General features: G+C 38.2%; 1 protein-coding gene across 1 annotated transcript; it reads left to right on the forward strand.

Annotated features, from left to right (window-relative positions):
• Positions 1-11,359: 11,359 nt before the first annotated feature.
• On the forward strand, positions 11,360-14,006 carry LOC111878348 (DELLA protein RGL1). The gene is made up of 2 exons (XM_023874860.2): positions 11,360-12,073; positions 12,932-14,006. The coding sequence occupies exons 1-2, from the start codon at positions 11,360-11,362 to the stop codon at positions 13,850-13,852; spliced, it is 1,635 nt and encodes a 544-aa protein (XP_023730628.1). The 3' UTR covers positions 13,853-14,006.
• The last annotated feature ends 921 nt before the right edge of the window (positions 14,007-14,927 follow it).

Consider the following 14,927-nt stretch of genomic DNA (forward strand, 5'->3'; position numbering starts at 1 on the left):
TGAGATTTTATTATTTGAGTATTATGTGTTTTGTGCTTAATTGCTTAATTATGTGGTTTGATTAATTAAGAATAAAAACAAGCGTCAAAATTTAAGTGTAAAATAAACTTAATATATTTGGTTAATGTTGTAGTAATTGAAACGAGGTTTCCAAATATATATAGAACGCCCAAATCTGACTTCGTATGAAGAAGTTATGATTTATCGAAGTTCCGGTTTAGCGGTATACAACCTGTTTTACTCGATTTGAGATCGAGCGGTTGTTAGCTGAAGCAATCTAAATGAGAATCGAAGATCTCATTGTTGGTATCGAAACGATAAAAAGTTAGGCGAGAACGGACGTCAAACGAAGAAGTTATGAATTTATAACGAAAGTTTCTGTCCCGGCCTATTAAAAATAATTAATAAAAATAAAGTCAAAATTAGCCGACGGAGTCTAAACGAAAGTCGTAGAGCGTGGTCTCACCTTTCCGTGGATATAAAGAACGTCTAAAACGGAGTTCGTATGAAGAAGTTGTGAATTTCCGAAGTTTATTAATCATTTTGTATTTATATTTAAATCAAAATTCGGAAGCATTATCCGAAACGAGTCATTGATCTGATCCGAGGTACGCGCCGCGTACTCGAGTACGCCCCGCGTACTCCGAGGGTGTCGACATCACAGCAAGTGGCTTCGGATGACGCATGCGCTTACGAACTTGAAGCAGTACGCGCTGCGTACTGCTGTACGCCCCGCGTAATTGAGGCTTCCAGCCTCCTATAAATAGGATGCGAGGGTTCCGGGTTCTTTTGCCAATTTCCTCTCATTTTCGTGTCGAAGCTCTGCGCAAAAACCCCCGAAGCTATCCCGAAGTCCCGGTATCATACTCTAGCCCCGAGGCAAGTCCCGAGATCCCGAAGATCCCGAGAAGTGCGGTTCCCGAGTCGAAGCTCTGCCCGCGAGAAGTTCGATTTTCGAGGAGATCTTCCAGATCTGCTGATGAATACTACTTCTATAAGCCGTAGTGCTGTCGGATCATCTTCTGATCAAGTGAGTGTGTAGTTATTTTCTTTCTAATACAATAATACGAAGTATTTTATATAAAATACGTGCTATGTGTATATATTTGGTTGTGTTATGTGTGAATGTGTATTCATTCTCTTCTATCTTATAGATCTGATCATTTCTCTATGAGATATGTGTTATGTGTGTGTGTGCCTCATCTGTTATGTGATATATGTGTTGATTAAAGCATGTTATACAGTTTTTTTTAAAACTATGTATACAAATGTATATTTTTATCTACTAATATGTTGGGTAGAACATGGGTAGACAGTTGGTGTGTAATAAACAGATGAGAGGCCTCGTTGTTGTTTGATTGAGTCATCTAGCGGAGTTTAGATGATGACCACTGGCTATTCTAGACAGTCTTGTGGAAACATTAGCAGGTTCGCCACCTGTAGGTGTTAATGAACTTGGGTGTTCATTCGCTGTACTCCATCCCCCTTATGGTTGCCTTATTTGACTTATATTGCTGAGGTACCCCCGAAGCATGTGTTGTCGCCCCGATGAAATATTCTTAGACTAGGTCCCTTATGTTAGTTGTTTTAGGGACATTAAAGTGAGAATAACGGGAATGGGTAATTGGGTTATTGTTGGTTGGTGAAAATTAAATATGATATTTATTGTGGGTTGAAAACCCTATATGCTCACCAGGCTCCCAAGCCTGACCCACTCAGTTTTAAATTGTATTACAGGTAGTGGCGGAAGGGCATGAGATGGATGAACCATCAAGTTGTTTTGTTTACAAGTCTGCATATGTTTATATTTGTTATATGACTTGTAATGTATTCGTTTATGCTTATTGGTCTGTATCGGAACATGACACCCCGAGTTTTGATTATAATGAAAATACATTTCTTTTATGAAATGCTTCGATAAACAATGTTTTATCATGTTTTGTTTTGGGAACAAATTCCGCAACTCTTTCAAATCAAAAGGATTTACTTTGAAAATATTTAAAAGCATAAATGAAAATCGGTCTTTTCTGGCCGAGATTTTGGGGATGTCACATCTTTGGTCTTCATTCTCAAGATCAACAAAATCTTCTGGTGGTGGTTGTGTTTCACTATCTTCTGTGCGGTTAAAAGATTTGCCAAATACCATTTTCACACCAAGCAAATCAATAAAGAAAGAATATATTGGAAAGGGTCTGTGATGAAGACGTGTAACAGAAGAAGAACCGAGAGAGAGTGGGTGAACCGGTGAGTAGTGATGTGGGATAAGAAGCATCTTAAATAATTATTGGAATCAAGATTCACTGGACGAATTAGATGTAGGAATCGAAGAAACGTACCAGGAATCGATGAGATCGATACTTTATCGTAGCGTCACGGTTTTTACAAGTTCCCGCTCAAACCAAAATTGGCGATTCCAAGTCCAAAATTGGCGATCCTAATCGTGTTTCTGTGCAATCCGGATCGCCGATTTCATGGTTCCATGACAGCATTGAAGATTAAACGGGATCGCAGGGTACCCGTATCGGACAGCGACTCGGCCGCCGACTGGAACGAAAACGAACCCCGTTTGGGAACGGGACGTTCGGAACGGAGATCGTGACTACCTTGGCGATCTATGTGACTATGGATTTGACTAAACATTTTTACAATTATTTGACATACCCATTGCTATATATTGTTTATATCGGTAAAAAAAAAGAAGCAAAGTACGTTGTTATTTTCTATGCCCTTTACTAAACAAAAGTTTTTAAACAAATATTCAAACTCAATATCCCTAAATTGAAACATTAATTACATCTCTAACTATAATAAATTATAAGAATACAACATTTCATTTCATTACATCTTGAACAATCTGTGGTTGCCACACCTTCAAGTCATCAATAACAACTTTTGATCTTATCATTCTCTTCAACCAATGCAAGTTGAATCTCAATGCTACAATCAACATATCCCCCTCTCTTCTTACATGAATTCATTCTAATTGCAAAATCTTGAATGTTTAAATACACAAAGTTGTTTTTCCAGAATTCATTCCAATGCTACCCTTTTGGATATCTACCACTAAAAGCAAGGATTGATGTACATGAAAGCAAGGATTGATGTACATGAAACCATTTCACCATTGGCAACATTTATGTCATATTTTCCTTTTAACACCATTTTCACATCATTACCCCCAACATTTTCCATCCTTGAACACTCCTACATAGGAGATGTCTGAGCAAGAATCCAACATAAAATGTGACAAATTAAATACTCAATCTAAGAACAAAAGCAAACATCGAATTTAAGGTCTTAAGTGACAACTGAATTGATCAAATTTTAGGTCTGATTTCGAGAAGTACCAACATATTGATATACATAAATCCAACTTTTCAAAAAAAAAAAAAACAAAGAAATTAAAAGATCATCCGATTTCTGAAAACAAATCCGAGAAATACATGTACCTGAAGTGTGGTTGAAGGCGCTGGTTGAAGGCGTTGGCTTAGGAGCGGCGGAGGTCGATGGTTGTGCTTGAGGCGTCGGCCACAACGAACGTGGAGATGGTGTCGCAAAAGAACGTGGAGGACCGAAGGTGGTGTCGCAGTTGAAATTGATACAATCGACAGATTTGATTTTGTGATACAGTCGGCACATTTGATTTTGTGAGATCGAGACAATTGAAATTGATAGAATCAGAAAAAAAAATCGACAATCAATGGATTGCAATTGAAAAGAAATTGATGGAGGTGGTGCAGAAGAACGTCCGGAGAAAGGCGTGAGAAACAGTGTGGGCAAGGAGAAGGAGAAGGGAAAATAAGGGAGAATGAGATTTTGTTTCCAGTCAGCGACATTTTTTTGAACGACCGAGTCAGGAGTGTATGGACCGAGTCAGTGGCTTAAATGGTTGTATCAAACAAGCCGACCGGACCGAGTCAGCCAAAATAGTCTGACCGGACCGGGTCAGACTCAAATCAAACAGCCTCTTAGTGTATAACTCTTTAAGTAATGTTTTGAAGAGAGAAGTAGTACACTCATACTCTTTAAGTAATGTTTTGAAGAGAGAAGTAGTACCAGAATAATATTACCATAGTACTAACAATGTATTTTAGAGATCTTAACAAAATTAAAGAAGGTAATATGATATATCTTTCTATCCCAAAATCAAGGATCAAATCTAGTTTCTAAACTATCTGAATCACATTACCAAAATATTAGGAAACAACGTAGTGGGGCGGGGATTGTTGACCCTGCATGGAGGGTTTGGGTACCGTACTGGGGCAGAGTACGACATATTCTGATGGATGAAGCCCATAAGTCTAGGTTCTCCATCCATCCCAGGGCGACGAAGATATATAAAGATCTTCGTCCTGACTACTGGTGGCCCTGCATGAAACATGATGTACTTGGTATGTGGAGAGATGTTTGACCTGCAGGAAGGTCAAGACAGAGTACCAGAGGCCTTACGACAAGATGTAGCTATTAGACATTCCCGTGTGGAAATGAGAAGGTATCACCATAAATTTCATCACCAAGCTTCTCAGGACCGCACGTGGGGTTGATTTTATATGAGTCATAGTGGATCAGTTCACCAGAGTGCTTATTTTATCACGATTCAAGAAAGTATATCAGCCGAGATTTACGTGCGAAAGATAGTGGCACGACATGGAGTGCTTGTCTTGGTGGTGTCAGACCGAGATGTCCGTTTCACTTCCATATTCTGGAAGCGGTTTAATGACGAGATGAGTACTCGTCTCCACTTTAGCACTGCTTTCCACCCCCGAACGGACGGATAGAGCGAGAGGACGTTACAGACTCTCGAGGACATGCTTCGTGCATGTGTTTTGGATTTCGGTGGCAGTTGGGATACATATCGTCCATTAGCGGAATTTTCGTATGACAACAGTTACCACACTAGCATAGATCGACCACCTTTCGAAATGCTTTACGAGAAGAAGTGTAGGACCCCAATCTGTTGGGGCGAGGTTGGTCAGAGAGTCATGGGGAGTACTGAGGTAGTACTCAAGATTAAAGAGCTGATCCAGCAGGTCCGGAGCAGGCTTCAGACTGCTCAGAGTCGACAGAAGAGCTATGCCGACAAGCGACGTTCAAAATTGGAGTTTCAGGTGGGCGATATGGTCCCCCTGAAGGTGTCACCTTGGAAAAGTGTCATCCGGTTCCAGAAGTGGGGCAGGTTGGGCCCCAGGTACATTGGTCCTTTCAGTGTTATAACCCGAGTGGGCAAAGTGACATATCGGTTGGACCTTCCAACAGAGCTCAGTCAGATTCACAACATTTTCCATGTTTCCCAGTTGTGGAAGTGCTTAGTGGATGATTCAACGATTGTGCCCTTAGAGGATATTCAGGTTGACGACAACCTGAACTACATTGAGAGACCGGTGACGATTCTAAATCGCAAGACGAAAACCTTGAGGAACAAGTTTGTTCAGTTAGTGAAAGTGCAGTGGCAGCACCATAAGGGTTCTGAGTGGACTTGGGAGCCCGAGGAAGAGATGAGGGAGCACTACCCGAAGTTGTTTTCAGACGCAACAGACTTCGAGGACGAAATCTAAGACAAGTGGGGGAGAATTGTAACGCCTGGTTCCTGGTATGCATTTAACTCATTACTTTATTTATTTTGAAAGGATAACTCGACGAGTTGGTGGCCATAACTCGTCGAGTAGAGGGCATATTATACGTGGGGTTTAAGCTACCTACTCGACGATTCAAGAGCCCTCGACTCAGCGAGTAGATCGGCCAGAGTGAAACCCTAATTTCGGGGTTTTGCACCCTCTTTAAGCACCTTAACCCCCACCCCTTGGCCTCATTTCCAGCCTCCCTGTCCCAAACCCTAATCCACGAAACCCTAGAGTGTTATTTGAGAGGGTGAGCCATTTTTAGTGATCTTTGTGTACTTTTGAAGCTTATGGTAGAAGAAGAAGATAGAGGGCTCAAGAAGGGAAGAGTATATCTAGAAACTACACGCATTTGCTACATTTTCTGGTAATCAAGTTTCTGTATTGGCTATTAGTTCATTAGATTTCTTTATGTCCATCTTTATGAGGGTTTTTGGTCCAAGAATGATAAATTTTGGAGAATGATTGACCCAAGTGGGTATTCTTCAAGATCTAGGACCTAGAGGGGCTGATATGACATAAAGGTGCAAACTTTATGCCATTGGAGCCCCTATGCAAACCTTAGAGTGTAATATTGGCCTTTTTAGCCCCCAAAGGCCATGCATGTGGAAAAGGTGGGAACTTTACCTGTCCATTTAGTGTTAGGGGTGTAGATCTGAGGTTTTGTAAGCTTTATTTGGGTGTAAGGATGGCATAAGGACCAATTTCTAGGTCCTAAGGAATTAGGGTTTAAGCTAAACCTTTTAAGAAGAGGTACTAATGGGTAAAGTTATAAACTTTACCCTTAAAAGGGAATTGTAAGGGTTTTTCTAAAGTGTGAAGCTTGGATCTGAAGTGTAGGGGCTTAATCCATTAAGCTTGGATCTGTGAATGTGACAACCCAAAATTTCTATCTTGTACAACCATTCACTTCAATCAAAGTCAGACTTGTTTCTGCTAACTTTTAGCACTGTTTAGAGTCTGTTTGAGTGTTCTAAAGCCTAGTACCTTCAAAATATAATTATAGGAAGTATACTCTAGAGTTCAATGTGCAACATTCAAGTCTCAAAACTCCAAGAATTGGAGTTTACGGCCATAAAATGGAGTTTACGGCCGTAAACTCTATGGTGTATATATATATATATATATATATATATATATATATATATATATATATATATGACACTTAGTCATTTTTAGTCACTTTTACCGTTTTGAGCCAAAGAACTCATTCTATCTGAAGTATCATTCGATTTTTCACTAAGATCTTCAAGATTGTAACTGTTTCTTCCCTTGATTTGTTGATATCCTTCAATATCTAGTGATTTTACATGATTTCATCCATGAAATCTCTTCATTTTGATAGATCTTCAAGTGTTCTTCATTTCACCAAGAACACCAAGAACACACACTAGTGTTCTTGGACCTTAATCACTCTTACACGCTTCTATATTGTAAGTACCTACCTCCTATACTTGTTAGTTAGTTAGGATGTTGAATTAAGGACTTGAAAACATCAAGAACTCAAGAACAAAATGTGTTTACGGCCAAGGCAATCTCCTTGGGCCGTAAACCCTAATTAGTGGTGCAATGTTGCCACAACTCCTTCCTAAGCCTTGGAACTAAGTATAGAACACTTCAAGGAAGAACATAGGACCTTAACACACAAAATGGTACAAGTTACCATGAGTTTACGACCGTAAACTCATTGGGCCGTAAACCCATGGGCCGTAAACTCCTATGTGAGGCCCTACACCCCTTATATGCAACCCTATGTGGTTTAACACTTCATAACAAGTGTTTCCTAGTCCCTAAGGTTGTTACATTTCATGATTAGATGTTATAAAAACTAATTAGATACACATATGTGTCATTATATGCTAAATATGATCCGTGTGTGATCAAGCCTTCACTTGACACTTAGCAATCCTTGTCGATCTTACATTCGAGTTACTCACTATAGGTGAGTTCATACCCCTTAACATATCTTTTATGTGATTTTAAATGCTTTTATGGAGGGGGGGATACAAGTAGAAAACATCTTAGTTATATAATCAATCACATGTGATTTATAACTATGTTTCAAATAAAGGATTTCATTTACTTCAAACTGTGTTTCAAACAAAGGATTTCTTATACTTTAAAATTGTATTATCAAACAAACTGCTTTTAAATCGTTTTATAAAATGACATCAAGCCATTAATATTTATTGTTAAACTCTTTAAATGTATTACAAAACCTTTTTTAAACTTATATGTTGTCAAAAGCATGTCTATATATGTATAGTTATATAAATAGTGTTTAAAGGACTTCGGACTGCTAACTCGCCTTATTTCCTTTTCCTTGTTTGGATGTGGACTTAGAGTATCGGTTATTTGTCTGAAGGTCGTCTAAATATTAGATATATATTATGTATACATATGTAGCTATAAAAGTACTATCAATCAGTTCAGTACCTTTGGGTAGCAAAGGTATACATTCAGTTATTTATTTAATTACAGAAATCACTAGTAAACTATAATAGGTATAGCTTAGGAGAATACTATCATATACAATTACTATAACAGAGAATATTAGACAGAAAATACTATACAAAGGATACTATACAGAGAATACTATACATAAAATACTATTACTATAACAAGTATACTATAACATGGTTCAGAAATAACTTAATGTGAGATACTACTTCATGACACAATAACGATTTCGTTGTGTCACGTTTTGTAACCAGAATCTCCTGGAGGGAGGGCGTGAGTTTGCGTATAGATCTATACTGGATTGACTATCCTACACCTTGTTGTTTGCTATAGTGGGACTTGCAAGTCTACGGATGCCAAATGTCATTTCTTCCGACATCTTACATCGTCGTGTTATAGTCGGTTTAGTATGGTAACAACCTCATCACATTTTACCTGATATAAGCCTTTTGGTTAAGGTAGTTATTACTACAGTAGTTACTACATGTAATATTGCAGTACACGTACAACTTCCCATGATATCCAAATTGTGATCTTCTCACATAAAGGGTAATATAAAACTATATTTTAGTAATGATAGTCATACTTGGGAAAAACATCCACTTTTACAGAGAAACAAACATACAAAACAGTCGGGTCTTGGTAGAAGACTACTTTTTATACTAGTAGAAAATATAGGATTTTCTAGGAGTTTTCAAACTTATACAAACATTTACATTGAACATTTACAAACATTTTTCATCAAACTTATACGAAAATTGACACTAAATACTTATGAACTCACCAACTTAAATGCTAATCTATGCTTTCAAAATATCTTGTATTCTCAGGTCATCAGCAGACAGATACAATCGACCAGGTTTTGAGAAGACAGAGCATGTTCAAGACTCGTCTCTTAATTTGATTATTCATTTTTGGTGTCTTACTACTTTCAAAGAACACACTTGTATTAAATTATCCTATTAATGCAATGGATGATGTTGTTGCTTGTTTACTACTTTGCATTGTTATGATACTGTACATGACGTCCTCCGCCCCTGAACGTTTCCGCCGTTTCGGTTTTAGGGTGTGATAATGAAGGGACTCGATGAGTTGACTCGGTTGATCACGAGTCTGAATAGTATAGGAACACGTCGAGTTAGGAGGTAACTTGACGAGTTGAGTCGACTCGGAATTGACCTTGACTTTGACTTTGACCAGGACGTTGACTTTGACCAGGGGTAAAATGACCATTTTACCCTAAGAAGGATTATCAGATTTTAATTAAGTGTTATTGTAAAATTGATTGTCGGGGAGTTGTTGAAGCAGCCGTTGGAGATTCCTCACACGAGATTTCACAACTAGTATACAAGGCAAGTTTCCTCCAGTAGGAATAGGTCTAAGGCACCAAGGCCGACCCGTTTAGCTAGTAGTAGTTCCGGACTACGATCCGATGCCGGGTGGGGCTCGATGTAGGTTTATATGTTTTTCCGGATTTTGATCCGATGAAGGGGCAATCCTGAGGAATATTGCTTATATGCTTGATGTCTTTGTGATTCTTTCATGTGTTTGTACTTGTATGTTTCCAGACTTCGATCCGATGCCGGGGCGGTCCCGAGGAATTTTAGCATGTTTCCGGACTATGGTAAGATGTCGGGCGGGGCCCGAGGAATGTTTAAATGTTAATGATATATGCTTAGGTTTATGTGTATTATTTGACTGTTTTCTCATGTATTCCGAGATATGCTCGATGTCGGGCGAGGCCCGATGCTGGGAAAGCCGATGCCGAGCCTGACTCGATGTAGCAGGGGCAGGGCCCAATATATGTTTATGTGATATATGTATGGTATGTGGTAGTTGTGGAGACCCACTAAGCTTCGTGCTTACAGTTTTCAGTTTTGGTTTCAGGTACTCTCATTAGCAATGAGAAGAGCTCGGGATGACTGAATGACACACACCACAACTTTTAGCCTGGGAGGATTCACTCTGATATTTGACATATGATTTTGATGCATTGATACATGATATGAGATTTTTGAGATACATGATTTATGACATTTTGATACGTGTGGTTTTGTTGTTATGATGTTTGACAAATATGGTTTTTCTTAAATGATTTAAAACGAAATTTTCGGACTGTATTTTTAGGATGTTTCATATACACATAATAGCAACCAACTTTAGCAATGATTGTCAATAATAACAACCAACTCTTTCCTGCATAAAAAACAAACACCAAGATGTGCTCCATATATTTCAGATTTAAAAGTAAACCATGATTGGTATTCAAGAATAAAAATTAATACCAAATGATATGTTTAATCATTGAATACTTGGTTAGCTCCAATCAACTATAACACACAAACTAACATCATCATGGCACCAAGATAAAAAAAACAACTACAAATATCCATATGTGCAAACACCAAAGGTATCAAACAATACACCATCTTATACGTGCATAACAAATATGTTATTAACAAAAACAACATAAGACGCATAATATATTTGTAAACGAAACACCGACCATAATACACAAATCACAATACAATACACCGAAAACATAAGTAACATCATCATGGCAACTTCATACGAAATAACTACAAATACCCATGCATGCAAACACCAAAGGCATGAAACAAATCTTACACATACATAACACATAACATATTGAGTTAGGCATCGAAGAGTGTTCCCAAAGTTTTTCTGGGGATGCCATGTCAGCTATAAATACACATGATGTGACAATTTTTGCTAACGTGGCAAGCATAGTCGATATGACACATAACTATAATCTATCGGTAACCGACCAAAGGCTAAAAGTCTAAAACTTATGAATTTTATGATATTAACCCAAGCAAATTAGATAACATCTGGGAAAAGATTCAAACACAACACGTCTTTGTTTTTCTAGACTGCACATAATTAGATAATTATCACTAAACCAACCATGTCTGATGTCTATTCATGGTTCCCAATATTCATTCATCAAGAACATCCGTATGATACAACGGTTTCAATTATATTACAATTTATCGATTATCGATTATATTCTTGAGACTTACAAAAAATGGGTCAATCTCGATAGTCCTAATGAATAAACTGTAGACAGCTTTCCACAGATTCTCATCCTATTCGTTTGGTTTTGTTATATACAGACACATTATGCCGGCCTAATCTCTGAATGCCTTATATGCGTTGTGCTTATTGTTCCTGCTTCCCATCGCCATTAATATCTAACCTCACCACACCTCGCAAACTCAACAAATCTATCAACTTTTCTACAAATTCTCTTATTCAAAATGAACCCCGACTCAATCTTCGACGATCAGTTTCCGGCGCCAGAAATAGGGAACTTGGCCGTTGACGAAGAACTCCCTCCATTGGAAGACGTAGACCACACCATCAATAATTACTGCAATCCATTTGATGCGCAAGGATTGTCAGAGCAGGTCCAAGATCTTGATAACCATGATCAAACACCGTTTTCCATACCGGATTTCGACATTTCAACCATCGGAATATCATATTCAAAGTTAAAGTCAAAACTAGCGTATCCGGAGCAGAATTCTCCGGCGTCGCTAGAGCTTCTTAGTTACCGGAGAAAATTTAAAGGTTTACCAGAAGTTTCTACAGACGGAATTGTACTGGATTGTGTCGGAAAACTGTCGACGGTGGAAATCATCGAACTGGCGGCGGAGAAGTTTATAAAGTTTTCAACCCAACGGGGCAATGCGTACACCATGTTCACTCATCCGTATGGGTCGTCGGCGTTCACGAGCTTATCGATTGACGAGACCAGGGAGGTGGAGCTTGTTTTCCAGCTTTTGACCGCCGCCGAGAAAGTTGGCCGGAAGCAGTTTGATATCGCCAGCAAATACATAGCACGGTGTGGGAGCGTGGCGTGCGACAGCGGCTCTCCGGTTGAACGGCTGGTGTATCACTTATGTGAAGCATTACAGAAAAGAATCGGAAAAGAAATTGGTATACCCTTTGCTACGAAACTGGAAAAACAGGTGAGTGATTATGATTGGTCAAAAATAGATCTGTGAGGGTTGGAATGTTGGATTCATCAGTCAACTTCTTTTTTCTTTGAAATTAATAATTAACCAGTAAATTAAATATGAATACACAAACTACGAAAACCAAGTTTTAAATAACTGAAGGAGTGTCTTGGTGACGAGAAGAAAAAGTTAAGTCACGACAAGTCTTGACGAGTCATGACGTTTTTCAAAGCGTGACTTATATACATTAAAAGATATAAATTATATAATTATTGAATTTTATCAAATATATGAAGTTTTTAGAAGTGTTATATTAATATCTAATAGAAAAAGTTAACAAAAACTCATTTATTTTAGGGCCGATAAAAAGAATAAAACTAAAAAACAAAAAAACTTGCGCTTTGAAAAAAAACTCGCACCATAACGCGATAAGGTGCGCTTTGATACGTTATTTGGACGTCACGCTTAACAAACCCGCTTTGGAAGTTTTTGTAACGGTTACACCATGCCTCACGCTATGGCACGCCTTGAGGCACGCCATGACGCGCGTTTTAGAACCATGACAAAAACCAAACCTTTAATAAACTAATAATCAGGCTTTGTTTGAATAAAATTATCTAAACATTTAATTCTATAGACCGCGTTTTTGAATATTTGAATCGATTTTTGTTTTAATATTTCGGTTACTCATTTTACTCGGATTATGTGTCTTAAATTATCATATTGAAAAATAATGTATCTAGTAACTTTAAACGTTTTGTAACCTTTGTCATTAGTATTTCTTCGTATGTCTTATGTATTTGCGTAAACAAAGTACTTTGGTTAAAAAAGAAGAATTTTAATTTTTGAGGCCAAACTTATTATATGTAGGGTATAAAAAACGAAAATCCTATGGCATTGGGAACAAATATGACATTCTTGGCCGTTTATCAAGCCCTTCCGTTCAATCAAGTGTTGCATTTCACAGGCATACAAGCGATCCTCGATCAAGTTGGGACATCAAGCAAAGTGCATTTGATCGACATCCACATTAGGTGTGGCGTACAATGGACGGCTATGATGCAAGCATTTGCAGAACAAAGTCCACAACCCGAGCTTTTGAAACTAACCGCATTTGCAACAACCTTAGACTTCCAAAAAGTAGAGGAAACTGGAAGAAGATTGAAGAATTTCGCAAAAACTTTAAGTTTGCCTTTCTTGTTCAAAACACTCGTGCTATCAGACATCACCGAAGTGGAAAAACATCAGTTTGAGGTTCAGGATGGTGAAGCAATCGCAATCTACTGTAATATGATTCTAAGAGCTATGATTTCCAGACCCCAAAGGCTGGAAAATATGATGAGAGCTATCAAAACAATCAACCCTGCTATTATTGTTGTCGCCGAGGTTGAAGCCAACCACACTTCAACTTCTTTCGTGAAGCGGTTTACCGAGACATTATTCTTTTATGGTGCTTTTTTTGATTGTATTAACGTGTGTATGAGTCAAGATAATGCTCATAGAGCAGTGATGGAAGGTGTACATTTTGCTGGTGGGATGCAAAACCTAGTGGCGGCTGAGGAGGGTGAGCCGATGAGTAGAAGTGTAAAATTGGATACTTGGAGGTCATTTTTTGCAAGGTTTGGGATGGTGGAGTACGAGCTTAGTGATTCGTGTATATATCAAGCAAAGCTCGTGTTGCAACAATTTCCATGTGTGAGTTCTTGCATGCTTGAGAATAATGACAAGTTTTTGATTGTTGGGTGGAAAGGGACCCCATTGGTTTCCTTGTCAACATGGAAGTTCATTTAGTTTCAACCAACATGTTGTAATGCATTGGACGTCATAAGGACATAACTAGTTTAGGAACATGTACGTCTTTGTTTGTTATGATGATGTAATAGTTATGATGATATCATAGGACATAACAGGTTGTATTGCATTTAATATGTATTGAATATTTGGATTGATACATAAACTAATGTTAATAAGACAAAGATTGTAAAATTTTGTCCCTCAAAAAGGTTAAACTAGATAGAACAATGAATATCTTATGTTTCATTTGTACAAAAGACACAAATATCATCTTATTCATATGCCAACACCAAAAAAAAAATAGTAATGAACATTTTCTCTCTTCGTGTACTATATGTTGTGTTAGGCTAAAGGATGTTAGGTGGGCGTATTTCTTCGATGACGTCATTATCATCATTAAGATCAACGCCAATGTGACCATCCGATGATATTTGTTGTGAGCTCGAATATGAAAATGTTCGACTTCATTTTAGTGGATTAGCAATGTCTTCATATGTTGCAATCTCCTTCCACCTAATGCTTCTTTTCACAACTTCCCGCACAAGAATGAACTTAAAAGGCTTCAACATGTCATCTTGGAATGTCGCGTGCGTTTTTTTCAACAAACTTGCTTCACTTTCGCAGCTAGCCCATTGTTTTTCAAAGTTTATGTAAATTCCGTTCCATTGTGTCATGAGTTTGTTTACAAGATTCCATTTCAAGTTACATTGGTCGGACGTATGGTAATCTGGGTCTCGACCCATACCATTACAAAACCGCTCCATAACACGTAACCAAAATTGATCATGCGATTGGCCCTTTCCCATGCTGCAATCTTCAGATATGTCGACCTATGTCCTTGCTAATTTTGTCTCTTCTTTTTTAGTCCATCTTCTCGGATCGACATTTCCTTTTTTTTTTGGTTGAGGTTGTTCTTCGGGCTCGAAATCAGAAAGAGTTTCGGTTGCGGGTGTGAAAGGCGGTTGAGATTGAAATTGGAATTAGGTTTGTGTTTGGGTTTAGGATGTTGTTCGGGGTAGTGGTGATTGAAATTGAAATTGTTGGGGCATTTGGAATTGTAAATAATAGCCTT

The sequence above is a fragment of the Lactuca sativa genome, chromosome 5, assembly GCF_002870075.4.
Source record: "Lactuca sativa cultivar Salinas chromosome 5, Lsat_Salinas_v11, whole genome shotgun sequence".
Lineage (NCBI taxonomy): Eukaryota > Viridiplantae > Streptophyta > Magnoliopsida > Asterales > Asteraceae > Lactuca > Lactuca sativa.

What these genes read in the sequence shown, in the direction of transcription:
- LOC111878348 (XM_023874860.2), top strand. Translation starts at nt 11,360, where the DNA reads ATGAACCCCGACTCAATCTTCGACGATCAGTTTCCGGCGCCAGAAATA. An exon ending in CTACGAAACTGGAAAAACAG is followed by an intron (nt 12,074 to 12,931) that starts GTGAGTGATTAT and finishes TATTATATGTAG; the next exon opens with GGTATAAAAAACGAAAATCC.